The sequence below is a fragment of the Pollicipes pollicipes genome, unplaced genomic scaffold (genome assembly GCF_011947565.3).
Source record: "Pollicipes pollicipes isolate AB1234 unplaced genomic scaffold, Ppol_2.1 Scaffold_7231;HRSCAF=8579_pilon_pilon_pilon, whole genome shotgun sequence".
Classification (NCBI taxonomy): Eukaryota; Metazoa; Arthropoda; class Thecostraca; order Pollicipedomorpha; family Pollicipedidae; genus Pollicipes; species Pollicipes pollicipes.
In genome coordinates this window covers 24605908-24632113 of record NW_023597034.1, presented here as the reverse complement: position 1 = coordinate 24632113, position 26206 = coordinate 24605908, and the positions used below count along the sequence as shown (strand labels likewise).

Sequence of the window (26206 nt, the reverse complement as noted above, 5' to 3'; positions counted from 1 at the left end):
ATGTATGGTCGCTATTCCAAGGATCTCGGGGAGTTCGCCAAGACAGAGTCGAAGCGTCTGAAAGAGATCGACAAGAAGAGAAAGCTGGACGAGAAACTGCGACGCCAGGAGTTGCACCGGTATCGCGGAAAGTGGACACGGCGTGTGGGCAAAGTGTTCGGGTTTGTGTGGAAGAAGACATTTGCGAGGATTGGTGAAGACTGGGTGTTCTTGACTGTGCTAGGGGTCTTGATGGCGTTAATCAGCTTTGTCATGGACTACGGAATCGCCATGTGCAATAAAGGTAAGTCTTTTGTTGGGCATGCGTTGATATCTGCGGACTTTGCCCTATGATTACGCAAAACATTATGCTTGTGATGATTGGTTGGAAACAGACGTACGCTTCTCGCAGATGACCTTGCCGTGCAGTTTGTATGCGTGTTTTTACTAAGGCCTGTATTACCATTGGCAGTGATGGTGCTTCATATGAAAATTAGAGCATGTACTTTTTACTTTATTTCTGTACGTCGCCTGTTAATGTGAGCACGCGACCGATTGTCCGGCTAGACACCCTTCGCTCGGGTGGGGAGTCAATTTGACACTCCGAGATCTCGAGAACTAAGAAAGCTAGAAACGCAAAATTCACAGGGTATCTTGACCTGTACGTGAACTCACTTAGATCAAAGATTGAGTTTCATAGGTCTTGACCTTTAGGTCAAATAAGGTCAAACAAAGTCAAATTCCAGGTTGGTCCCCAAAGTGCTCCCCGAACCTAGGCAACTGTGTCTAAGCAAAAGTTCCTAATCCAATTTGAGGTCAGTGACCTTGATTGACCTTTTGAAGGTCATGGTGACCGAAATCATACAAGACTGCTCTGAGCTTTGCATTTAAATAGGCGACAAAGATTACGCCAGGCAGTATGTTCCTAAGACAAAATGTCGACCCAGGTCATGTTAGGTCAATGGCCTGTTCTGACCTCTAAGAAGTCAATAGAAGATGTAAAATGCGGTTCCTGCTGTCAATAAATTTGGAATGAGCACCACAAACTATCCCATACAGCAAGCCTTGGAGTAATAAATCAGGTTGGTTTTGACCTTAGTCTGACCTTCATAGCTGATCTTAGGTCAACGTAATTTGCTCATTCAACTGTGGTGTTGCCTGAAAAAAGTATCTCAGAGATGTATGGCCTCGTCAAACACTCCGTTGTTGCCTCAGATTGAACGATTCCCTAGAAATTGTCTTCGCTGAAACCATGACCTGACTTTGACCTGCCCTAGGTCAGCGACCTTACAAGGTACTTCTAAATTGGTTATGTCAAACGATCCGCTATTCAATTGTTTACAGCTATGCAAAATTTGTCGCGGCTATGCCGCGCCGTTCAGAAACCATTCTGGAAAAACCTCTGGAGGGGCAATTTGATCCCCACCCGAGCGTATGTTAAATTTTGTCAAACTTAGCTTGTAGCCTGCTGCCTTCCCCCCCCCCCCTTCCTGGTCATTTGCTATTGAGTGCATCACGATGGGTGTGACCTCTAAAATAGCTGACTGGCACTCACACTACATGAGTAAGGGGGATGATGAGGCTTCTGGGTGACGGCGTCGCGGCCAAAACTATGCCAAAACTATGCCAAAACTATGCCCTTCCACAAGTCCTCCCACATGTTCATCATCGCTGGCTAAGTCCAGTAAGCGCAACTCAGAAACTGACTAGTCATATTTCGTGTGGTAGCGTGTAACAAGCCTGCTCGACTGAGGCCGAGCTTATGAATTGCCCAGCGCAAATGTTGCTAATTTACGAAAGTCCATCAAGCCTTCATCCCTTCTCCAGCTGTGTTTTTCTCGTGTCGACGCCGCCCACAGATGCGGGTTGCGGTGTACATGCAAGAGTGTAGCTGGAAAATCAGTCGGTTTACGTGTGGGTGGAAAACAACAGGATCTTTGCCCTCGGGAGAAGCTTGGATGAGACGCTCCGAGAGAGAGAGAGAGAGAGAGAGAGAGAGAGAGAGAGAGAGAGAGAGAGAGAGAGAGAGGAGAGAGAGAGAGAGAGAGAGAGAGAGAGAGAGAGAGGCAGAGGCAGAGGCAGAGGCAGAGGCAGAGGCAGAGGCAGAGGCAGAGGCAGAGGCAGAGGCAGAGCAGAGGCAGAGGCAGAGGCAGAGGCAGAGGCAGAGGCAGAGGCAGAGGCAGAGGCAGAGGCAGAGGCAGAGGCAGAGGCAGAGGCAGAGGCAGAGGCAGAGGCAGAGGCAGAGGCAGAGGCAGAGGCAGAGGCAGAGGCAGAGGCAGAGGCAGAGGCAGAGGCAGAGGCAGAGGCAGAGGCAGAGGCAGAGGCAGAGGCAGAGGCAGAGGCAGAGGCAGAGGCAGAGGCAGAGGCAGAGGCAGAGGCAGAGGCAGAGGCAGAGGCAGAGGCAGAGGCAGAGGCAGAGGCAGAGGCAGAGGCAGAGGCAGAGGCAGAGGCAGAGGCAGAGGCAGAGGCAGAGGCAGAGGCAGAGGCAGAGGCAGAGGCAGAGGCAGAGGCAGAGGCAGAGGCAGAGGCAGAGGCAGAGGCAGAGGCAGAGGCAGAGGCAGAGGCAGAGGCAGAGGCAGAGGCAGAGGCAGCTCACTCCATCCCTTACTGCTGGCCGCAGGTGCTGTCGTCAGGCGCACACTGGTTACGTGTGCTGTGTAGCGCGTTGAGACTACATGTCAAAATGGCTTACATCAGGAGACGACAATCATGACTACGGCCGGAATGTCAGGAGTCAAGGCACGCCGTGTTAACGCTTTATGGATGCAGGTGTTGATAAATCCCGATGGTGTCCCAGGCGTAACTGCAGGCGTTACTGTGGGTCTGCCAAACACAAGCGCTACGTACGGCAGACCTATGGACAGGTCACCGGACCGTTATAACTCCTCGAGCCCTGTTATGACGCGATCCCCTCACCGTAGTGTGGGTGCGCAGTGTACATATGCAAGTGATGATCCACTTACGAAGGATCCAAATTTTCTAACATCGAAACGTTGTAATGATATAGATGGCCTGAATCACTGAAGTCAGCTGCCAGCCGCTGAGTAAAAGTCACGCGTCAGGTGCTCTGGATATAATTAGATTGTTGAGAAAAGCGGCTGGCCAAATATCACATCCGTTAATTAATTGTAAAAACGGTGCCCAGGCTGCAAACTTGCAAGGCTAACTCAGGTTCAGCTGGTCTACGCACTGAAAGGGTTCAAACGTTGCTCATCGCGGCTGAATATACGCTGCTTGATTTCGAGCAGCGCACATTCTCGCGCTGCTCGAAGGTTTCGAAACCTCGCGAGGTTTCGAATGTGTTTTGGAAACGTCAATTCGAATATCGAACACAGTGCCCAATATGTCGCCAAGGAGCACACTGCAAACGTCACGAATCCGCATCTCAACCACTTATGGAGCCGTCCTGTGGACTATTTTCAACCAAAAAAACTTTGATTTTGCCGGAACCACACGTTTGATGTTAAATGAAAGTTCGATGAACTGCCAGATTCAGTGTGATACTCGAGACAAAATAGTCTCTCGTTTGTATCCAGACTAAAGACAACTTGAGGCTGGAAATTACAAGTAACTTAAGCAATACAACACACCTGCCCCCTTACCTGCTGCGCTTATGCCATTAGTATCAGCCGCTCCAGACACCATTCCAATGTTAATCCCAGCGCCCAATCTAAATGGGAAAGCTATGACGGGTGGAAATCCGCCGCAAAACCCGCCAAGCCGAGGCTTGAAATTAGGACATAAAAAGATCATAAAACAGGTGTCCTGCAATTAAGCTTTACGTTGAACATGCAGCACACCCCATGCGGTTGGTGTTTATTTGGACTTGAGCTGACCAGACTATGGCGTGGCATCGTTGTCCCATCACAGCTTGGGTTTTGCACCTGGTTTCTATTGACCGTTATGTTGCCAACCGCACTGCCTGATCGGTCATCGATTGTCTGACTTGAAAGTGACGTTATTTACGTTTGGCGTGTCAATTTAGGCTGCCAGTGCAGCGGGGCATGCCGTTAGGACTGGCGCCGTCGCGACCGTCGCGCTGGGTGTGATTGAAATGGAGCATTGTCTCCATGTGAGAGTGCGTGCCTGGCGTGCGAGTACAGCATCGGTACGGGCCGCCCGCGGATAACACTGGAGCGCAGCCGATGCGACGTGCTGCCACATACCACAAAGTTACATTTTCAGGTACGCTTCGAAGTACAAGGAAGCCAAACATTGCAGTGTTCATTGCAAGTTTGCTTGTTCGCGCCGCGGCAGTTCGTGTTCGGTCTCTTAACTGTTCAACAACGGAATGCGAAACAAAATTAATCGCCCAGGACATTGTTTGCCTTAGAAATTCAAGCTTCACATGGCGATACATAAGGTGTCCATCAGGTCCGGGTGCATCACTAAAAGAGCCAAATATCTCCCTTCATTTGAACAGCTTTGATGCGGCGGCAACAACATTTGGATCTGAATGAGGCAAGTTAAATGTGTGCATAAGAACGTGACTTTAAATCGTATCTCCAAGTGAAAGCAGCAGGCTCTGTGTTTTCCTGCGGCGTCCGTCAAACTTACAGTAAGTTGACATGCGCAAGTTGAAGACTGCCCTCAGCTCAGAAACCCCTCATGACACCTCACTGACTCCCATGAATAAGCCTCGGCTTGTGCATTTCTATGGCTACATTCTGCTGCTAACCTTGAGGCACTGACATGCATTTTCACTTACTGCTGGAGCTCGGTCGAGTGCGGGCCGCTTTCAATATGCGGCAGCGCATTTTTGGCATATTTTTCCACGTGCAACGCCATCGAGCATACACAAACTTTGACTAAAGCCGAACCACGCAGGACAGCTGCCTTCTTGTTTTGCTTCGTATCTATGCTTACAGTACATGTTTTCACTGACAGCAAATGCATTTACCAACTGCACGGCGGCATGCCCTGCTCACGTGCTAATAAGGCTCCAGTAAAATGCGAACAGCCTGACTTACGTGAGCAACAGTGTTCGGGCGCGTCTCTTGTGCAACACCGCTTCGTGCTGCCGGTTTCTCAGTAAGTTTGTAAAGCTCCATTTCAGATAAAGTTGACTTTTCAGTGAGCGTGCAGCATGCCATTACCCAGCAAACGAACTCTGACGCGTTGCGCCGCCGCCGTCACGGCATGCTGATCGGAATCGGCATCCAGCGCCCGTGCCACGTTCGTGGAACGGTCAGGGTATTGGCGTACAGATTTTCTTAGCACGGAAAGACCAACGCGGCAATTTAAACCATATTCCTCACGAGAAGCTCATGGTGGCGCGGCTCGGGCAGGAATGTGCTGACGCCGAGCGTGCCGAGGCTGCGGGGCGCCGCACGGTCCAGCTATGACGACGGTGCTCGTCGGTTGGCTGCGGCCGGCCCCGCCGCGGCGAGGCCGGGTGTGACCCGAGCGTGGCGTCCGTTCCAGCGCGCATCTGGCTGTACCGAGACCTCACCACACATCCGGTGCTGCAGTACATCTCGTGGGTCTCGCTGCCCATCGCGCTCATCCTGTTCTCGGCCGGCTTCGTGCACATCGTCTCCAAGTCTGCTGTCGGTGAGGCAGCGGGCCACGGGCCGCGCCGGCTGGCCGTGCCGGCTGGCCGTGCCCGGTACGGCCAGCCAGGGGGTGTGGGGGGGGGGGGGGGAGCATGGGGCAGCTCCTGGAACTGAGACAGCGTGGCGGCTTGTTGTGACTGTGCATCCGTGGACGAGGACTCAGTTGGTTTGAGGTGGTCACCGTCACTACATAGGCTTGTTCGCACCGCTTTCGGTGCTCTCGTTTATTGGTTGAGAACTCCTCATGATCTGGTGATCCAAAGGTCAAGCGATGGCTTGTATCCTACAAACCGCGGACACGCCTGGTGTGAATTGTGGTATTAGGTCCAGCACCAATGTGCCCTGGTTAGTAACACAGCGCTGACTTGTTTACCACCGACTGTGGTCGTCTGCGTCATGGTGTTAGCACGTTGTGATCTTAGGCATTGGGTTTGATCGCTACGGAAGGCTCCTGGGTACACAGCTGCACAGATATCCACGTACCAGCAACACTAGAAGCCGTCTGTTCCCAAGCCATCTCGGAGTGCGGTGTCATTACCGCCTTCCGTCCGGTACCCGCCTGGCGTGGTACCCCAGTTTGGCCGGCGGCTGCACTGACACCGCCTGGCTGCCGTTGTGGCCCTACCCCGCGCTGTGCTGACACCGCCTGGCTGCCGTTGTGGCCCTACCCCGCGCTGTGCTGACACCGCCTGGCTGCCGTTGTGGCCCTACCCCGCGCTGTGCTGACACCGACTGGGCGCCGTTGTGGCCCTACCCCGCGCTGTGTTGACACCGACTGGGCGCCGTTGTGGCCCCACCCCGCGCTGTGTTGACACCGACTGGGCGCCGTTGTGGCCCTACCCCGCGCTGTGTTGACACCGACTGGCTGCCGTTGTGGCCCTACCCCGCGCTGTGCTGACACCGACTGGGCGCCGTTGTGGCCCTACCTCGCGCGTGTTGACACCGACTGGGCGCCGTTGTGGCCCTACCTCGCGCGTGCTGACACCGACTGGGCGCCGTTGTGGCCCTACCCCGCGCTGTGCTGACACCGACTGGACGCCGTTGTGGCCCTACCCCGCGCTGTGCTGACACCGCCTGACTGCCGTTGTGGCCCTACCTCGCGCGTGTTGACACCGACTGGGCGCCGTTGTGGCCCTACCCCGCGCTGTGCTAACACCGACTGGGCGCCGGTCCGCGCGGCCCGCAGGCTCCGGCATCCCCGAGATGAAGACGATCCTTCGCGGCGTGCCGCTGGATGAGTACCTGACTTTCCGCACCCTGGTGGCCAAGGTGGTCGGCCTCACGGCCTGCCTCGGCTCCGGCATGCCCCTCGGCAAGGAGGTGAGGTCGCTGGTGGCTGTGGCCGCGTCCCCCCCCCCCCTCTTCCTTGAACATTCGCTAGTGCAGACACCAGGATCCCACGCGGCAGCGATGTTTGCTGATGTTTTCCATTTTCGGTCGCGTTCGTGTTTCTCAGAATTGAGGACCCGTTTGATGGCTCATTTTTCTTTCTAAAGACAACGATGGGTTCATAAACATTGCCATAGAGTGGCATTAAAGCGACTGTGTGAGGTTTTCCCTTAAATAGTGAGTTACTTCGAGAGACAGAAAGTCAGGTTGGTAGACCGCCAATGGGAGCAGTATTTCTCTGGAAATGGCCTCATTCGCAAGAAAAAAGTTGTTACCTACACCATGATGTCACCACATGCTCCGCAAAGAATCAGTTGAGAATTTGCTAAACATCTCTAAGAGCCCAGCACGAATAGCAGATATTTACATTGTAACCTGTAAAATAAGTGTTTACTTTCGTATCACTGTTATATATTGGACTAGACCAGCCTTTATAATTTGCCTTTACGTTATACCGCTAGTTATGCAGAGTACGTTGTTTGGTCTCAATTGATGATGGAGTCAAGTGGTTGACACTGTAGAATTAGTCACTAGCCGGGAATAAGTATTCATTTTTTTTAGGAGTATTTAAAAGCCTGGAGTAAAAAAGTATGTACATGAATTCAGGTTCTGTTCCATAACCGCCCTTGTCCTCACATTAGCTCTGTTGTCCTGATATTAACGTCCAGACATTGACACAGACAGACATTAACGTCCAGACGTCCAGACATTGTACCCGTACTGCGTATTGCATTTCCAAGACACGTAGGCACGTTTTCTCACAAAGAGACATGCCCTTCCATCCTCTTTCAGTCAGCAGCTGTCTTAACCTGCCTTTGGCTGATCGATCCGAGCTCGGTCTGTACGTGCGTGCTGTGGAGGTGACGCTAGCGCCACTCCGGGGTTGAGTGAGCCACTCCACCTCCCGTAGGGCCCGTTCGTCCACATCGCCAGTATCGTGGCGACCCTGCTGACGAGGCTAGTCACGTCCTTCAAGGGCATCTACGAGAACGAGAGTCGCAACAGTGAAATGCTGGCGGCGGCCTGCGCTGTGGGCGTGGCCTGCAGCTTCGCGGCGCCCATCGGAGGTGAGATGCCCGCCGCCCGAGTGTCAGTGGGCTAACTAAAACTAGAAAACTAGGGTTAACTAGACTGAGGTGAGACGCCCACCGCCCGAGTGTCAGTGGGCTAATTAAAAGGGGTGAGACGCCCACCTCCCGGGTGTTGGTGGGTTAACTAGACGGGGGTGAGACGCCCGCCGCCCGAGTGTCAGTGGGCTAACTAAAAAGGGTGAGACGCCCACCGCCCGGGTGTTGGTGGGTTAGCTAGACGGAGGTGAGACACCCCCGCCCGGGTGTTGGTGGGTTAGCTAGACTGAGATAAGACACCCTCCGCCCGGGTATCGATGGTCCGCGTAGACAGAGATGAGACGCCCACCGCTCGGGCCGCGCTGGTGGTGCGGTAACCAGATGCAGGTCAGACGCCCACCGCCCGCGTGTCGGTGTGTTGACTAGACGGAGGTGAGACGCCCACCACTCGGGCCGCTCTGGTGGTGCGGTAACCAAATGCAGGTCAGACGCCCACCGCCCGCGTGTCGGTGTGTTGACTAGACGGAGGTGAGACGCCCACCACTCGGGCCGCGCTGGTGGTGCGGTAACCAGATGCACGTCAGACGCCCACCGCCCGCGTGTCGGTGTGTTGACTAGACGGAGGTGAGACGTCAACTGCCCGGGTGTCGGTGGGTTCACTAGGCGGAGATAAGACGCTTGACGGAGCTTTGATGAGAGCCGCGCTCACGTTTCGGTATTCATTTTGAACGCTAGATAGCCCTGCATAAACTTTAGAACCAATCTTCAGAACCAATGATCCGTTCATCGATGCAGTTAACACAAATTTATGTCGCTTGTATATTATGTGAATGGCTGGATACTTAAAAAATGGCTGGGCCTCTCTTGCAAGTGCTTATTGCTGGTACCTGTGGACCACCTCGAAAATGCTAATTAGCTCGTAATAATATCGTAAAACACTTTTGTTTTGTTCGTATTATGGACCGGAGTTATGATTACTAGAGGCATCAGTTATTGTCTGGGACCGTCCCGATGATAGCAACATGTCAGAGGTACTGTCTTTCACACCAACAGTGAAGATGGACACGTTCTAGACAAGGCAAACACTGCTTCAGCTACGGTTCTGATGTTTTCTGTTTCTCCGGCATTGTTGAATGAACTGACATATTAGCCCATACGGCAAGCAATTAGCCCTCATATATTAGCAAGTAGGCAAGCAAGTAGCCTCAAATAATAGTCTTTACGTAGATGTTCTGCCTTCATTTCACGGATATGCTCTTATGAGCGGTAATATTTGCCTGTTCTCCGACCTACCCTCTTTGTGGAGTAGCACCTCTTTGTGCATGATCAAATGAACCAGCGAACCAGCGACCCGTAGACTTATTGTGTCTGGCTGCACTTCTGTAGTATCTCAGCCCTCCGTACTAGAGGCGTAAAAACGTCGCGCGCGTCCCTTGAACCCAGCCGTCTAATATCTGGCAGACAACTGCGCCTGGGGCTGGTGTGCTGTCGATTGTGTCATCGGCGTCATCATGTAAATGTTTACTGAGCGCGGGCCGGCTGTCGCGACCCTGTGTAAGGCCACGAGCCCGCTTGGACAGGCTTCTGCTGCATTAATACTCGCATCGCCTTATTCGATACACTGAAGACAACGCTTTCTTTAAAATAAGAAAGGGTTGCACAGCAATCCCGAATGCTTACAGTCTTCCCCTGTATGCGTCACTGCATGGAAAAGTGTTGGTGTGTGGTGTGGCCTTCGCTTCCAAAAGCACACAAAAAAGCACTCTTGGCCACACCGCCAGTGGCCAGTCTTCCGCGACGCCTCGCCTCTCACCCGCTGTGCCCCGGACCGCCGCCAGGTGTGCTGTTCAGCATCGAGGTGACGTCGGTCTACTTCGCCGTGCGCAACTACTGGCGCGGCTTCTTCGCGGCCGTGTGCGGCGCCATGGTGTTCCGGCTCCTCTCCGTCTGGTTCCAGGACGAAGGTAGGCACCGGCCGGCCGGGGTCACACCGGAGGCGCGCACAGCTGCCGCTCCGGGGCGGCGCTCTCCGGGCCTTTCCTCAGATCGCGTGCGCCTGCGGCCAGCCTGGTGTTGGTGTGGTTCTCCCGGCAGCAGGCTTGCTCTCGAAGCGTGTGGTAGCTGCATCGGCTCGTTGGCACAGTTTGTGATGTGAGTTGTGCTGGCCCGCGCTCTGTGCGCCTCTGGACACCGCAGTAGAACAACTCGGTCCGGCGAGTGTAAAGTCATTATCCTTAACACGGCAAATTGCGCTACTTTACTGACTTACGCTACGTTCTGAGACGTTTCCGGCCATCGGTCATTTAGCCCGTCTGTGAGTACATTGCGCTTCAATGTTGAGATCTTCGTGTTTCTTCTGTCGTTGCGTGCGTCAAGTGAACATCATCACACTTAATAGAACTTATGGCAGGGGCAAATCGTGCTTTGAAGGGAGACTGATATTTTGTCCATAGTGAACATTCTGTGAGATGATTCTCCGTTACCACCTTGTATCCCCCGTTACCTGCGGGAGTGTTTACCATGCGATGCCGCTTCCAGAGACGATAACAGCTCTATTCAAAACGGACTTCAAGGTGGACTTTCCATTTGATCCGCAAGAGCTGTTCGTGTTTGCGCTTATCGGGTAAGTATACAACAAATGACAGACGTTGAGTGCAAGTGTATCCGACGGATATCTTATACTAGGACCCGTGTGAAAAAAATGAAATGGCCTCACTGGCATTGGTGCTCTCACCAACAGATTTTCGCTAAGCAGACACATTTATTGAAACACTGTCTGCCTACAGTGCCGTGGCTGGCTTTGCCGGAGCGTTTTATGTGTGGGTTCACCGGCGATACGTGGTCTTCATGCGGCACAACACCTGCATGAAGAGCTTCCTGCGACAAAAGTAAGTAGATCGCGCTCCGTCTTTACCAGTTCTTGCATCGGACGTGCGCGCCGAGTCTCCAGATAACTACCATAAGTGGGGTTCGTGGGCTCATTCGGCGATAAGACGTGACGCGAGCGGGCTTCATAACTCGTCAGCAGCGTAAGCAAGCGTCCAAGCCAAAGTGTAGTGGCTAACTTGTGTAAACAAACAACGGGGCGTGCGGACTTCAGCGCGCGTTACAGCCGTTCTCCAGCAGATCTTAGGGTCTGTTTATCGATACGAACGAGCGATATTTCGGTCATGTTTCTGCCGGCCCTTTGGTGGTGGCAATACAGATGTTTTGCCGCAGTGTCTTACGCTTGTGCAGCAGTGATCGTGATGACTATTCTACACTTTCAGTCCTGGTCCCAGAAAATGTGCTTACTCCGCGAATGCTAGCGTAATATCGCTAACCCTATGGGGAACAGCACTAATCGGGCCCGGCAGTCCTTATCCCAACATTACATGCTCCCGATCGATCAGTATGTCGGTAAGCACTGTTATTTTGACATAATCGACTTGCTTAACGACATACAGACAGGCGAGTGCCGTTACATTGGGCCTACTTATCGCATGTGGCATAATCAGTGATATTCTATCCCAATCCAATGGGGCGATTTCGTTGAGTAGTGAGTAGCACTAGTGTACGATTTAGCGCACCACCAGCAGTGGTGGGGAGGATTTCGCTTCGGTCGGGAAAGCGTCCCATCTCAAAGCCGCCAGCACATGCAATCTGCAGCATCACAGTAAGATTATTTGCAGTTATCCCCCCCCCCCCCCCCGGTGATCTAGTCACCCGGCTCGGCGCGCAGCTAACTTGGGCTACACTGTGTGACCAATGCATGTTAGTACGCAATTGTGAGGCCTTATCACTTTCCCAAGAATGGCATTCCTGGCAGAACGTTTGTCCGACGCACGCTCTGCCTCACGTCTGTCGCCGACATACCGTTTTCTGCTGTGCGACGGTCGCCTCAGTACGCGCCTCTTCTCTGCGTTGCAGCCGGTTTCTGTATCCGTTCTTCATTGCACTGATGGTGTCATCTGCGACGTTCCCCTTGGGTCTGGGACAGTTTCTAGCCGCAGACCAAACCACTCATGACCAGGTAGGACAACAACTAGCCACTTATGCTTGTTTTTGCCAAACCTAACTGAGTACTAGCATGCAAAATACAATACATATATATATATATATATATATATATATATATATATATGCGTGTGTATATATATACCAGTAATATATAATAAATACAAGCGCGTTGAGTTGCGATAATTGGTTCCACTGACACTCCACCTGCGCCGACTTTGTCGATGCTGGTGTTGGTAGGAGCACAAGTGCGCGAGTCTGGTGCATGATGTAGATGCAGATTTCATTAAGGAATAGTGCAGCCGACAAGGCGTGCATGCTATGGTCATCCAGGAAGCCTGTTTTCGTTAATATGATAACAACCATTTCCTTTGGTGGCCTGATTAGCTGTGAACTGTATGATAACTCGCCGGGGCGTCTCATCCGTAGGTTCTAGATCTCTTCTCCAACTTTACTTGGTCATCACCCGAACTTAATGTAGACGAAGCAGAAATAGTGGACCACTGGACGAACCCGTACACAAACTTCTACGTCAACCTCTGCATCTTCATAGGGGTTACCGTAAGTGTCTGTTCTTCACCTCTAGTTTCCTGGACGCGCAGCTCAACCACTGCGTTATTGGTATCGCCCTCGTTGACGTTCAGAATAATATGAGATGTAGATATAACATAGCCTTGTGCGAAGTTGGCAGATGTGTATTTTTAGAGTGCCTCTTTTTATGCAACGCCATACCAATGGTAGTGATGCTCAAGTGAACTCTAGTCAAATGCGTCTATTCAAAACTCTAGTCAAACACCACCGCGTGGCGGTGGTGTCCACTCATCTGAACCAATGGGCGTGTATGGACATGTGTCTGGCGGTGTTGGCTTCCACCCTGTACCCCCGGCCCGGCGGAGGTGTCCCTAGGTGAGGATGTCGGCGGTCGAGACCACTGTACCCCCGACTCTGGCTGAACGTGCTATCAGAATGCATTGAGGGATTCGTCGTCCACACTGTGCTCTTGACCTGGCAAACACGTGGATGGTGTGTGAAGTTGGTGGTGTCCAGACTGTACCCTCCGTTCCGTGGACAGTGATGGACAGGCGTACGGCGGCGCTGGCGTCCACACTGAACCGATGGAGACATGGACAGATGTGCACTGCGGTGTTGCGTTTGTACTGGCCACTGGACGTGTGGACTGATGCTCCCGACTCCCCACTAACCCAGTGGACTGGTGGACAGATGTGTATGGCGGTGGTGGCGTCCACGCTGCCCGTGCCGGCCGGCACCTTCATCCCCGTGTTCAAGATGGGCGCCGCCTTCGGCCGGCTGGTGGGCGAGCTGATGGCCATCTGGTTCCCCCAGGGGGTCCGCTACGGCGGCCACATATCACCCATCATGCCAGGTCAGTACCAGACCCAGAGCCACAGTCAGAGTCAGAGTCAGAGTCAGGGGAAAATTCAGAATTAGGGGAAGTCAGAATCAGAGTCAGGAGATGAGTCAGAATCAAAGATTGGAAAAAACCAGAATCATAGTCCGGGAAGAGTTAGAGTCAGAGTGTTATGGGAAGATTCTGAGTCAATCGGTGTCAGAGCCAGAGTCGGAGTCAGAGGTCAGGACGCCCACACCTGTGCTGTAAGCCCTGCTAGCCATGGCATGAATTGTACTTGCCACGAGCTTTATTTTGTTAATGCTTACATCTGGCTTATGGTTATATATGGCCCCGGTAACAACTCAAAGACGCAGTAACAGAATCGAAGCGTACGACTCGTACCAAGGCGAATGATGTTGCTTCTGGTAGCTTTGAGAAACTTTGAGAACGCATGTGTTCTGTTCTCTGGATTCTCGTCAGTCTTCCGCGTTATGGTCACCGGACGGAGCCAATCCTGGCTCGCGACCTACCGAGACGCTGTGCGCGCCTGTTGCAGGGGGCTACGCGATCGTGGGCGCAGCCGCTCTGGCAGGCTCAGTCACAAACACCATCTCCACGTCTGTCATAGTGTTCGAGCTGACCGGCCAGATCACCCACATCCTTCCCGTCATGGTGGGTGGGTGGGGGAGGGGGAGTGGGGGGAGGGGGGGACGGCTGTGGGCCGGGCTATTCCGGACTGTAGCTCGGCGGCGTTGGGATTTATATCCCGTATGGGAAGGCTGCTGCGCCTCATGCGTCTAGACGGGCGGTAACATCGGCCTCGCGGGGCGGGGCTCCGTTTAGGGGGCTCCGTTTAACTTCGAAAGAAGCAGCGCACTGGTGAGAGGCTGCCCTGCTGTGGGAAAGCTGTCAAAAGCGTAGCTATTTTGCGCGCGAGCATAGCCTACATCTTTTGGGAGGCACTGCCAATTGTTATCGCGTATTATCTGTTTGAAATCGCACGTATTTCGTCCATGGTATTTCATGCTCACAACTCGATAGCACTCATTCAAGTACTTTGATTTCATCAAACCTTGCCTTGCAGATTGCTGTGTTGATTGCAAACGCGATATCCCAACTACTACAGCCCTCCATATATGACAGCATAATCCAGATTAAGAAGCTTCCGTACCTTCCGGACATAGTCACGTCAACAAGTAAGTCTTTATAGCTCACGACCAGCTGCAGCTGATAGCAGTGTTAACAGCGCACTCAGTCACGCCTCACTGGGAAGAGAGATTGGCTGAAGCTGGACACGTGCTTTAAGATACCAAACAGGTGCGTTCTTGCAGAAGGTGGCAAGCGATGTGGGCACACAGGATATCCTCGGGAAAATCGAGAGCGGTCTGCGATCTGCGCTTTATGATGAGCGCGACCTTGCGGCACACGGGAAATAGGTGGTGGATAGTGCACATAGAAATGTAGTACACACAGAAAAGGTACTTCTGACAATTGCTTGTAGGATAAAAGTCGTGTGCATAATGTTCGTTAGGATGAAGTAGGACATAAGGTTCGTAACGACAAATAGTTCGCGAAGTAAAAAGTGCGTATAGATATAGATAGTGTGGTAAAATGGTCGTTTGGAAAATATACGCTACGGGAATGTTTGTAAGAGCAATAGTTCGTATGAGAAAAGTTCGTGAGCATCTGCTAGTGCACGAATGTTCGGACACCAATGTTGGTCAGATATAACGTTCGTTTGGCACGATAACGTGATCAAGGGTTTGTGTTTTGACATCTGATCTAAGCACACACAGTTTGGATGCAAATGTTCGTTAGGGATTAAGTTCATTGCACAACAGTGCGTCCGCAAAACTTCGCATGCAGACGTGTAATGTACATTGAAATGGGCATATCGATCCTTTGTGCCAGGCCGCGGATGAAGTGTCACTTCGGAGGCCACCAAATCCAGTATAGAAGATGGTGGTGGACAGCGACAACCGCGTACGCGAGGTCAACTATTGCGATTAGTCCACCTCTTCATGACATGAAATGAGACGTCCCTCAGCGGTCCCCAGGTCCACTGTAGATCACCCGCTAAGTTTGTTGTGCTTCTCCTTTATTCCTCACCCTGACCAGGGGCGGATCTAGCCTGGATATTTTTTAGGGGGGAGGGGGGCAACCTTTCGTTGCCAGCTGGCTGGTGTGGGACCCGAGGTCCAGTGTATGGTGCCTCTCGCGAGCACCTAGTAGGGACACCATTCATGCACTGAAATGCTTTTGAATTTTCAATATACAGCATGCATGTTTACAAAGCTCGTAACATAAGATATTGCCTCCAAGAGTCAACCGGTCAGATGGGGTTTATTGCAAATGGCGATAACAGAGATTAAGTAGACGACACTTTTATAAAGTTCTGGGAATGATTTGGGGGCCAAAACATACTCTCAGAGTTTTGGGGCGGCCATGGCCCCGTGCCCCCCTCCCCCCCCATCGCGCCTCCGGCGCCAGCTGACGGACGCAACGAGAGCCGACTCGATTGGGCAGACGGCGGGCAGGCGCGCCATTGACACTTGGTGTACGGTGGCTTATTTAAAGTTAATTGAAGTCCGGGGATAATGATGCACCAGTTGGACTTGCTTCAATGCACCGTCTTGGATTGGGACCGTACTTGCACCCAACCCAGAATTGTCCAAAAGCATCACTTTCAAACTGTACGCCAAATGTGCCTAGAATTTACTCTCCTTAGACTGTCCTCAGAAACCGATTTTCGGCAAAATTTGAGAGCTGACGGTACACAATTTCGTATCCCGGTGGTCAATCTGTTCCGAAACACCCATCATATAAATACCATCCAGCATTCCGCGGTCGATGTTCTCAATGCATCGCTATAGGCTTAATGTTCAGCATTCCCCGGATATTGGGTGTACACCCACGAACCCCCGCTCCTACGTACGTGCTGCTCACGAACCTTTGCAAAAGTTCTTTGGTCAAACCCGTTGGTAAAACCAGTTATATTCGTTACGAACACTTGCGCACATATAATTAGTTACAAACAATTACGTGCGTGCTGTATAGACGCGACTTCTTTGCGAACTTTTGTCTACGCGAACATTTTCCATACGTACTTTATGCCATACGAGCATTTGCGTACGAACATCTGCGTACGCACTTCTGCCCTAAGAACTTTATACCCCATGCACATTTCTTTACGAACAATCGCGTCATACTTCATGCATACGTGCTTTTCCCGCGCGTACTTTTGTCCCAAAACCACGAAAAATAGCTGGAACGAACAGCATGCACTGGGTCAGGGCTCATGCGGTGATTCATTTGTGGCTTACACAACTCGGCTCCAGATGTGGCGACAAACATTGTCTGTACGTCGTGTGCCGTCCTGCCATCGTCTTCCTTTCCCGATCGCTGAACTGTACCGTCACACAGGCTTCTCTTCTCGCTGCCACTGATGTCCTCTCCCAGTCGTTGGAGTCTTTCGATGGTGACTGGCATCCCTTGATGGTGTCCCATGGTGCATGGTGCCTGCTCCACCGAACCATTGCCTCGCAATGTCTCAGTGATGTGTCCTGTCGCAACCCCCCGTCCACCCACTACCCTTGTAAGGTTCTCGATGTGTCCTGTCGCTACCCCCCGTCCACCCACCACCCTTGTGAGGTTCTCGATGTGTCCTGTCGCTACCCCCCGTCCACCCACCACCCTTGTAAGGATTCTCGGTGGCGCCACGAGGTGCGGCGTCCCAATGTCGATGCCTCTGCTTCACTGCCCCCTTTCTCGCAAGCTCACCCGGCGGTGCCCCCTGTCACTCGCCCTGCTCTCCCTCCCTGCTTCTTGATGCTGACGCAGCGTCTCTCGGCGATATCCGCCAGACGCGTACTCGGTGTACGTGGAGGACATCATGGTGCGGGACGTCAAGTACATCTGGCACGGCATCACTTACCGCCAGCTGCGCGACATCCTGCGCCAGACCAAGAAGCTCTCCAGCGTGCCGCTGGTGGACGCGCCCGGTGAGGCAGCGGCTCGGATTGCTGCCGGGTAGTGTCAGGCTGTGTCAGGAATCACTTGGTAGTGTCAGACAGCCCTTAGCTGGTTGCGGTCGGGCAGAGCTTGGTGTCGAGGATCTGCTACGATGGTCGCGGCGGGGAAGACCTCGCGGGATTTGTGGATAGTTGCGGGAAATTCGGCTCAAAAGATACTTTTATGTTATGAGTCGGTTACAAATTGCCTCCTCCGTGTTGAAGCATCCAATGCTGAGGAATGTGATGATCTGTCAAAGATCTTTCAGCTTCCAAAGGTCATCCATCTTTCGGAGATCTTTCATCTTTTAGATATTGGTAAGATGTCGAAGATCTTCCTTGGGCCTCTTGATATACTATATTTGTTGCGGTTCATTGGAAGCAGGCTGACGGCGGCATTCACTGAGCAGCCTCAGGCAGAAATACCGACAGGGGGTCTGTGTGTGCGACAGCGGTTAGTAGAAAATCCGCGGAAACGGCGTCAGCGGACAATTTGTGCGGAAACAGTGCGCAGACGGTGTGCAGGCAGCGGACAGTTTGCTTGGACGCGGTGTCGGTGGAGAGGCCGTGTGGAGGCGGTGACTTCCGCCTGTGCTGTTTGGCTGTCCGGCTGTCTCTTTCCCTGACCGGCAGCCTCCGCCGGCAGAGTCGATGATCCTGCTGGGCAGCATACGGAGGAAGCAGCTGGTGGTTCAGCTGGAGACTCACCTCGGCAGGGATCGACGCATCGAGGTCGTCGCCAAGTGGCAGCGCGCCGCCCAAAAGTCAGTACTTGCCGCAGCACTGCGTCGCCCCCGGGGCGGTGTTCAGTACAGATTTGGATGGCAGACCAGGCGCCGCACGCTTTGCGTTTGACCCTACCGTGTCACTCTGCATGACCCCGTCCCATAGCGTGTCCGCCACAGCCCTGTGAAGTCTGGTTCTGTCCACAGCCTGTCTGATTCGACAGCACGGCTGCGGACGGCGCCCGGCTGGGTGCGCGATACCCGATCGAGCAGTTTTTCTGCCAACGAACTTTATCGCATGAGTTTTTGCTCTAATGGCTCGGGTTATCGCTAATCGCAGTTTTGTTGTTAGGACGTAGATGCACCCACGCAGCTGTTTGAGCCATGGAATCAATTTAACAACGGCTGTCGGTGGGATAAATCAGTGATAGCTCCCCGTTGGACTGAGGGGATAGCTGTTTCGGCCAAGAACGAGAGAATCATCTGTGTACCACTACTTTCTGAAGATTTAGCTTTGGGTCTATGGGCGTTATCTGCACGAAAATGACCAGAAATGGCTATTGTGGCCCATGCTAGCTTGAAAAGGCTCCCTGGTTCTTGTTGCTCTCATTCTTTCCAGTAAATCACGACTCCGCCACTGCCGGGAGCTGAGCTTACACCATGTTTCTTGCAGCTGCCCAGTTTGTGAGACGCGCTATCGGAGACCCAGTTCGAAGTCAGTACCCGTTCCCACGCTATCCCCTCTGGAACCGCTTATCACCGTCCTCGTCGCAGGATCCGACTGGCCAAGCACAACCATAACTGGAAGGCGCTGGTGGCGCTCGCCAAGGGTGAGCAGGAGGACGCGGCGCGGCTCGAGCACCGCGCCTCAATCGTCGCCGAGCTGGCGCCGGAGCTGCCCGACGAGCAGCGCGAGCGGCAGGAGCACGAGCGGGAGGATGTGCTGGACGTGTCGGGGGCGCGCGTGTTGGAGAGCGACGACCCGCCGCCGCCGTCGGCCGATCCGCAGGCCCGCAGGCCCTCGCGCTTCGCCGTCACGCCGGTGACGGACGATGTAGCGCCGGCGCCCGCCGCGCCGCCCCAGCGACCGGAGCCGGAGCCGGAGCCGGAGCCAAAGCTGGAGCCGAAGACGGAGCCGAAGACGGAGCCGAAGACGGAACCGGATTTGAGGTCAGCTTCAGAACAGGAGCCGGGGTCGGACCAGGAGCCGGAGCAGGACTCTCTGCTGCCATCTCCCAGGACCACCTTCTGCGTGGATACCGACTCGGAAGAGGTAAATACATTGTCGTTGACTCCAAACATATATCTGAGAGAGCCAGCACAGCTCCGTTTTTAATGAAGCTGGTTTGAACACGATATTTAAAGCGCAGTGTTCTTAAATACAAAAGATTCCGTTCGGCGTTGATGTTCTGCGCTAACATTTCCTTACCAGGCACTGTCAACGTCATGCTGCACTCCTCGTCTTCTCAGCGGTCCGCAGTCGTAGCCAGCTGGGTTTTTGTCTCAAATCCTCTCGCACCTTCTCGCGTTCTTGGCTTTTCCAAATCCCTGTCGGTGACCTTTCGCTCACGCCAGCCCAGTACCGTCCTGACCGGCCTGTGCCCGAGCCCCGTGCGGAGCGGCGCGCTCGGTGGGCCGTCCTCAGCCGTCTGTCTGTCGCAGGAGCGTCGCCGGGCGGCTCGGGCGCGTCGCCGTCCCGCGCGCGGCCGCGGCCTCTGAAGCCCATCCTGAAGAAGACGGGCTCGTTCTCGCTGCGCCGGTCCAGCCCGGCGCACACGCCGGTCAACACGCCGTACGCGACGGTGACCGGCGGCACGACGGCAGGTGAGAGCTGCCGCCGGGCCGCCGCCGAGAGGAGCCGGGTCAGCGCGTGTTACGTCTGTGTGTGTGTGAAAGCGATCAGGTGATGGCTCATAGCGTGGCGATGATGTAGCGGCTCTGGTGGTACGGTGTGATAGTTTTCTCGGTGCCGCCGGTGTGTCGGTCCCTGAGGTACCGCTGCTGTGACGATTCCTGGCGTGCCGCCGGTGTTACAGTCCTTGTGTATGACACATAGCATGCCCAGTTCCTGTGGTGCCAGCCCTGTAGTATCGTCCGTGGGACGACGCGGTCGTCGGCGGCTGCTGTGCTCCGCACGCTCAGGTCACTCGTCGGGTCGTGACCCGCTCTCCGTCGTCCCCAACAGACTGAGGGCGGCGTTCGACCGGGTATTCCAGCGATCCCGCGAGCTGAGGGCCTCCAACGGCTTACGCGACGACAGCAACAAGTCGCTCTCTTCTCAGAAGCACGTCACGCTGGTGAGAGCCTTCACGAACATGTCAGGCTCGTCGCATTGGAAACCGTTGGTAGTCGCTGGCGCATTGCGCGGCGGTTAGTAGAGTAGTTGGCTATGCCCAAGTTTAGTGAGTCCATACATAGAGGTAGTGTCGAACAATAATTTTTTAGGAGAAAGGGACAAACCTTTTGTCGAAAAAAGTAAAATGCTTAACTTACCTCGAAATCCGAGAACGTGACAAATAATCCGAAAACCGAAGACCGAAAACGTGCTTCTCCCGGCTTTGATTCGCTGCCCTCTTAAAGTTTGTGTTACTGGAACCCCGCCTGAATAGAAAAGTGCACTCTTGAATCTATTTAAGTGCTGTGATAAACACAACTTCATTACGTCAGGATTTATGCAAGCAAATCCAATGGGCGGACCTTTTTATGGGGCGGACGAGATGCGCTAAGCCCATTGGTAAAGCGCGTTTTGTGTAGGTCAATAGCCCTTTGCGGCGAGCAAAATAATGAGGTTTGTGCCGTCCTTGGTCTGGGGAAAGAAACTCGACTTGTTGACCAGCAGCGGTAGATACGAGTCCTAGGTTTGTGGCGTTATCTGGATCGACTGAAATGAAACGTCACCTAGCAACCAGCCAATGAGATCTAGGCCAGGCCCAGGGCCGCCGTGCGGCGGCATTATACGGCCCGTAAACCGTAAAGTCACCCGCAGCCCTACCTGGCAAAGCACGGGGGACACAACCACCCGTACAACTGGGCCGACACGCTATAATTTCGTTGCATGATGATTTAATTATCGCGTGATGTTGTCTGATCACTCGTTGGCAGACGATCTTTAATGCGATTTTGAACTTCGGTGATGTATGAGTCTATGTCCGGTACCAACAATGAGTGAACGGACCTGTGGCGGTTGAAATGCTGAAGCTGCGTTCCCTGGCGCTCCGTTTAGTCACCAACCCTGAGCGTTGGCGCGAAGAACCATCCTCGCTCGTTGGAGATGCGTGAGCACCCTGGTTTCAATGCCGCTGCTTGGTGAGCCACGCATGCAAAAAGGCATAGCTGGTGCGCAAACGATATACACTACCATTTATACGCGACTTCTGATATGCGTGCTTACCACACGCTCATAGCACTTTCATATCCTCGCTCTCCAACGCGTTCTCACCCACAGACGAATATACATCGGCTCTGGTGGAGAGACGCTCAAGTGTATGTACACGGGCACGGGCGCACAGACGCTGAGGCACGTACAAGCTCTTGCGCGTGCTTGAACGCTCGCGTACGCTTATAATCAGGCACGCCCAGTGTCAAACGTGGGGCTATGCGTCAGCTTACACGTACTGAAGGCACCACGTTATGATGCTTACAACCGTGCAAGCAGCGCACAAGTGGTAGCGTATCGTAGCGCGCACGATGACTTTTGACGATAGCCAGGCGCACGTTGTCGCCCACCCTGTTCTGCGGTGCCGGTGATGATGGCCCACCGGCGCACCGGGGTTCAAGCTTGGATCGTCTACGTGCAAAGCCAAGGCCGTTATCGCTCAGGCATCGCGCTGTCGCCACTGCTCTTTCTATAGCGCCGCCAATTAGTGAGGGATTATGTGTGTAAGCCACCTCGACGCTGTGCAGCAAGCTGAGTGAGGTGAAACTGTGTGCTATTTTCAACCAGTGCGCAAACCCACATGCTGCGTGTAGTTGGCTACACGGACAGATATTGCGCGGTGCCTTCATATGTACGCTATAAGAGCAGATAGGTCATTCGGTCCAGCTCTATGTGTGTATGTTCTGTAGCGTTAGTTAAGCTGCTTTGAGTTTAAATTTCAACGTCAACATTATTAGTGTTCCACAGGACTGTCCTAGGGCCTTAGAAATGTCTTCAGATATAGCTGCGTCCGCACGCAAGATGCGTTAATAAAGCATCGTGCCGGTGGAACAGGATATTAGGAATTGCTTATGCGTACTACTCCTCTGATTTCAGCTGCTGCGGACGGTTCACTTTATTATTCGACATGAGGTGCCAGAAAGTATGAACCCCTGTCTTGCATGCCATTTTGTTTCGGTGCATCTGTTTGTCCCATCAATTCCGAATGTATGCCACCTTGTGCTCTGTTTGTTTTTTGCAAACCTGGATGTATGCCGATTTCTTGTCTGCACGTTATCGTCCTCTAACCGTTGCTTTATTCACGCAAAGTATCGAACGTTTTTCTGAAGCTGCAAAGCATACAGCCATCTTAAAGTATGTACTGTTGTGCACGCAGTCTGCCTCTTTACCATGGTCGTGTATTTCCCGCATCCTTGTAGTCCGCATTGGCGAAGAGATCGCCAGCGTGTGTGTCACACCAACACAGTGCAACCCACCACGACCGTGCAGGCCGGCTGGGCGCGCCGACTGTACCACGCCGAGTTCGTGCGCGTCCCAGCTTGTCCCATGTGCACCTCGTTGGCGCAGTGCGTGGCCGTGACTGCAAAATGTGTGACTGTGACTGGAAAACTGCTGACCACCAGTAGCAGTGTGGCTCAGCCCAGTCCAGGAAAAACAACGCCACAGCTGTGGGTCGTGGGGGTCACATACAAAAAACAAACAAACAGCGCTTCTGCCGGTAGTGAAGTGTCAGAGCCATGGATGTCAGATCATTTTGTTACGGTCGTTTTCGTGCATGGCAGCGATGAACATGGGTCACACCAGCAACGGGCAATGTGTGTTTGGTTGGAGGCGGGACCTGTGCTGTTGCACTTACATGTAAGACGGTCTCATTCTCAGCCGACTGCACGTGTCATGGACATGTCTTACGAAGACCAGAAAAAGTGGGAAGAGGAAGAACTGGACAAGGAAGTGAACTTTGACGACTGCAAAATCGGTAAACTGAGAGGCTATCATGGAATGCTAAATTTCAAAAGTGCTGCGTACGACTTCAAATATCAGTCGCTGAAAATAAGACGCACATATGGTGATAATTGCGGGCTACGAGTGTACTTTAAATCCATGACAACGGTTGGCAACCTGGAAGGAACATGGGTCCCAAATAATCTTCATGTGTTTGCTTCATGTGTTTCGAAGCTTGATGTATCTTGGAAGACACCGTGTATTAGGATATACATTATATGCGGTCTTCCAACATGCATGTCAATACCCAGTCCTGATTAAGCCCACAATGCTGTCAGTGCGTTTCATTGCGGCCTTTTGACGTATTCAGCTGCGGAGGGCGTGCTGTGTCACCTGCCTCTCACCTGGGCAGGAAGGACGGACACCGCGAGGAATCGAACCCGCGTGCGTGGCTGTATGGCACCGGAGGTGCCATTCTTCTGATTTCGCAGACGCGCAGCTTTAATCCCTCAGTCTCTGCCCACCATTACCACCATTTCCCGTTCTCTATTGCTGCCAGTCTTACCCGTCGCCCGTTGTCACCAGTACCATGCTCTGCCTGCCGCCGTCACCAGTCCTTAGTCGTGGTCCCTCGTCTCCCCCTGTCTTCAGTCTCCTCCCGACGTCGTCACCAGTCTGGCCTCTGTCCGCCACGCACCAGTCCCGAATCTTGGCCACCACCATCGGTCGTCTCCAGTCCGTCCTCCACCGCCACCAGTGCTCCCCTCTCCTGCAACCGTTAGCGGTCTCCAGTCTGTCCACCACCGCCACCAGCGCTCCCCTCTCCTGCAACCGTTAGCGGTCTCCAGTCTGTCCACCACCGCCATCAGCGCTCCACTCCCCTGCTGTCCTCAGCGGTCTCCAGTCTGTCCACCACCGCCACCAGCGCTCCCCTCTCCTGCAACCGTGAGCGGTCTCCAGTCTGTCCACCACCGCCACCAGCGCTCCACTCCCCTGCTGTCCTCAGCGGTCTCCAGTCTGTCCGCCACCGCCACCAGCACTCCACTCCCCTGCAACCGTTAGCGGTCTCCAGTCTGTCCGCCACCGCCACCAGCGCTCCACTCCCCTGCAGCCGTCAGCGGTCTCCAGTCTGTCCGCCACCGCCACCAGCGCTCCACTCCCCTGCTGTCCTCAGCGGTCTCCAGTCTGTCCGCTACCGCCACCAGGGCTCCACTCCCCTGCTGTCCTCAGCGGTCTCCAGTCTGTCCACCACCGCCACCAGCGCTCCACTCCCCTGCAGCCGTCAGCGGTCTCCAGTCTGTCCGCCACCGCCACCAGCGCTCCCCTCTCCTGCAACCGTGAGCGGTCTCCAGTCTGTCCACCACCGCCACCAGTGCTCCCCTCTCCCGCAACCGTGAGCGGTCTCCAGTCTGTCCACCACCGCCACCAGCGCTCCACTCCCCTGCAACCGTCAGTGGTCTCCAGTCTGTCCGCAACCGCCAGCAGCGCTCCCCTCTCCTGCAACCGTTAGCGGTCTCCAGTCTGTCCACCACCGCCACCAGCGCTCCACTCCCCTGCAACCGTGAGCGGTCTCCAGTCTGTCCACCACCGCCACCAGCGCTCCACTCCCCTGCAGCCGTCAGCGGTCTCCAGTCTGTCCACCACCGCCACCAGCGCTCCACTCCCCTGCAGCCGCCAGCGGTCTCCAGTCTGTCCACCACCGCCACCAGCGCTCCACTCCCCTGCAGCCGCCAGCGGTCTCCAGTCTGTCCACCACCGCCACCAGAGCTCCCCTCTCCTGCAACCGTTAGCGGTCTCCAGTACGTCCACCACCAGTCTGTCCACCACCGGCACCAGCGCTCCACTCCCCTGCAACCGTCAGCCGTCCCCAGCGTGCGCCGGTGTGGGGCGCCGTGGACGCCGCCGCTGACGCCGGTCCCGCGCCGCCGGCAGACCCGGCGCCGTTTCAGCTGGTGGAGCGCACCTCGCTGCTCAAGGTGCACTCGCTGTTCTCCATGCTGGGCCTGAACCACGCGTACGTGACGGCCATCGGCCGCCTGATCGGCGTGGTGGCGCTGAGAGAGGTGAGACTCGCCGGGGGCGGCGCGCCGACGCGGCCCGGGCAGGGAGCGCCACTGTCGAGCGGTCCGCCGAGCTGCGGTGGAGCCGTTAGAGCTTGGACTGTCTCTGCTGTTTGCGGAGTCCGGTTATGTCTCTTCTGTCTGCCCACTTTCCTTACCTGCCTTACTTCGTCTTGCCCTTTTCCCTACTATCCGTTAGCCGTGTTCTAGTGGTCTCCGACTATGCCGTTGGCAGGAACAGGGTGTCGGCTGTGCAGCAGGTTAGCTTTTCTGGACTTCCTCTTGCTGCTTTGCCTTCCCCCGCTCCCTCCCGACTACGGATTTGTCGTCGGAACCCCTCTACGTAAATCCAGGGTCCCCAGGGCGTTTGTCGGACTACGTACCTCCGCCGACGTAGATCTAAGTCCCCCTCACCTGCTGTCTACGTCCCGCTCTGACCACCTGCGCCCAGGTTCTCTCTGACTACGATAGTCGGAACCCGTTTGATTGTCTGCATCCACTGACTCTGTGAGTACAGATCCGTTCTTGTATTGTGCACGCAGTCCCGCCCTCCCCCCTCGCCGACCGCACGTGAGCCCTCCCTCGGCGCTGCCAGCAGACCCCCTGGACCTCGGACCCACCCATGCTCTGCCGGCCGTGTTGGCCCGATGCCTGACCGACCTCCGCCGTCTGCACCGCGTTCTGCTGGCCATGTTGGCTCGATGCCTGACCGACCTCCTCCGTCCGGCAGCTGCGTGAGGCTATCCAGCGTGCCAACCACTTCAGCCTGTCGGCCGGACCGGACGCCAGCCGCACTGCCGGCGGTCCGGAGGCAGGCCTGGCTGCGACGCGGCCCTCTCCACCGGCGCTGCGTAGGCGACCCGCCGCCGCCGCCGCCGCCGCCACCGCCGCCGCCGCCACTGCCACCGCCGTCTCCGCCGTCTGAGGTCGACCACGCGCGCTGCAGTCGCTCTGGCCGGAGGCTCTGGTGGACTGA

The 26206-nt window shown here is 54.6% G+C and overlaps 1 protein-coding gene across 1 annotated transcript; it reads left to right on the top strand.

The window, feature by feature from the left end:
* Positions 1-26206, top strand: LOC119109883 (chloride channel protein 2). The gene is made up of 21 exons (XM_037233634.1): positions 1-283; positions 5404-5532; positions 6721-6854; positions 7834-7990; positions 9829-9954; positions 10529-10613; positions 10777-10878; positions 11900-12002; positions 12416-12547; positions 13208-13370; positions 13894-14009; positions 14422-14533; positions 17201-17338; positions 17994-18111; positions 18847-19345; positions 19764-19864; positions 20258-20369; positions 23108-23204; positions 25103-25233; positions 25961-26092; positions 26177-26206. The coding sequence occupies exons 1-21, from the start codon at positions 1-3 to the stop codon at positions 26204-26206; spliced, it is 3000 nt and encodes a 999-aa protein (XP_037089529.1).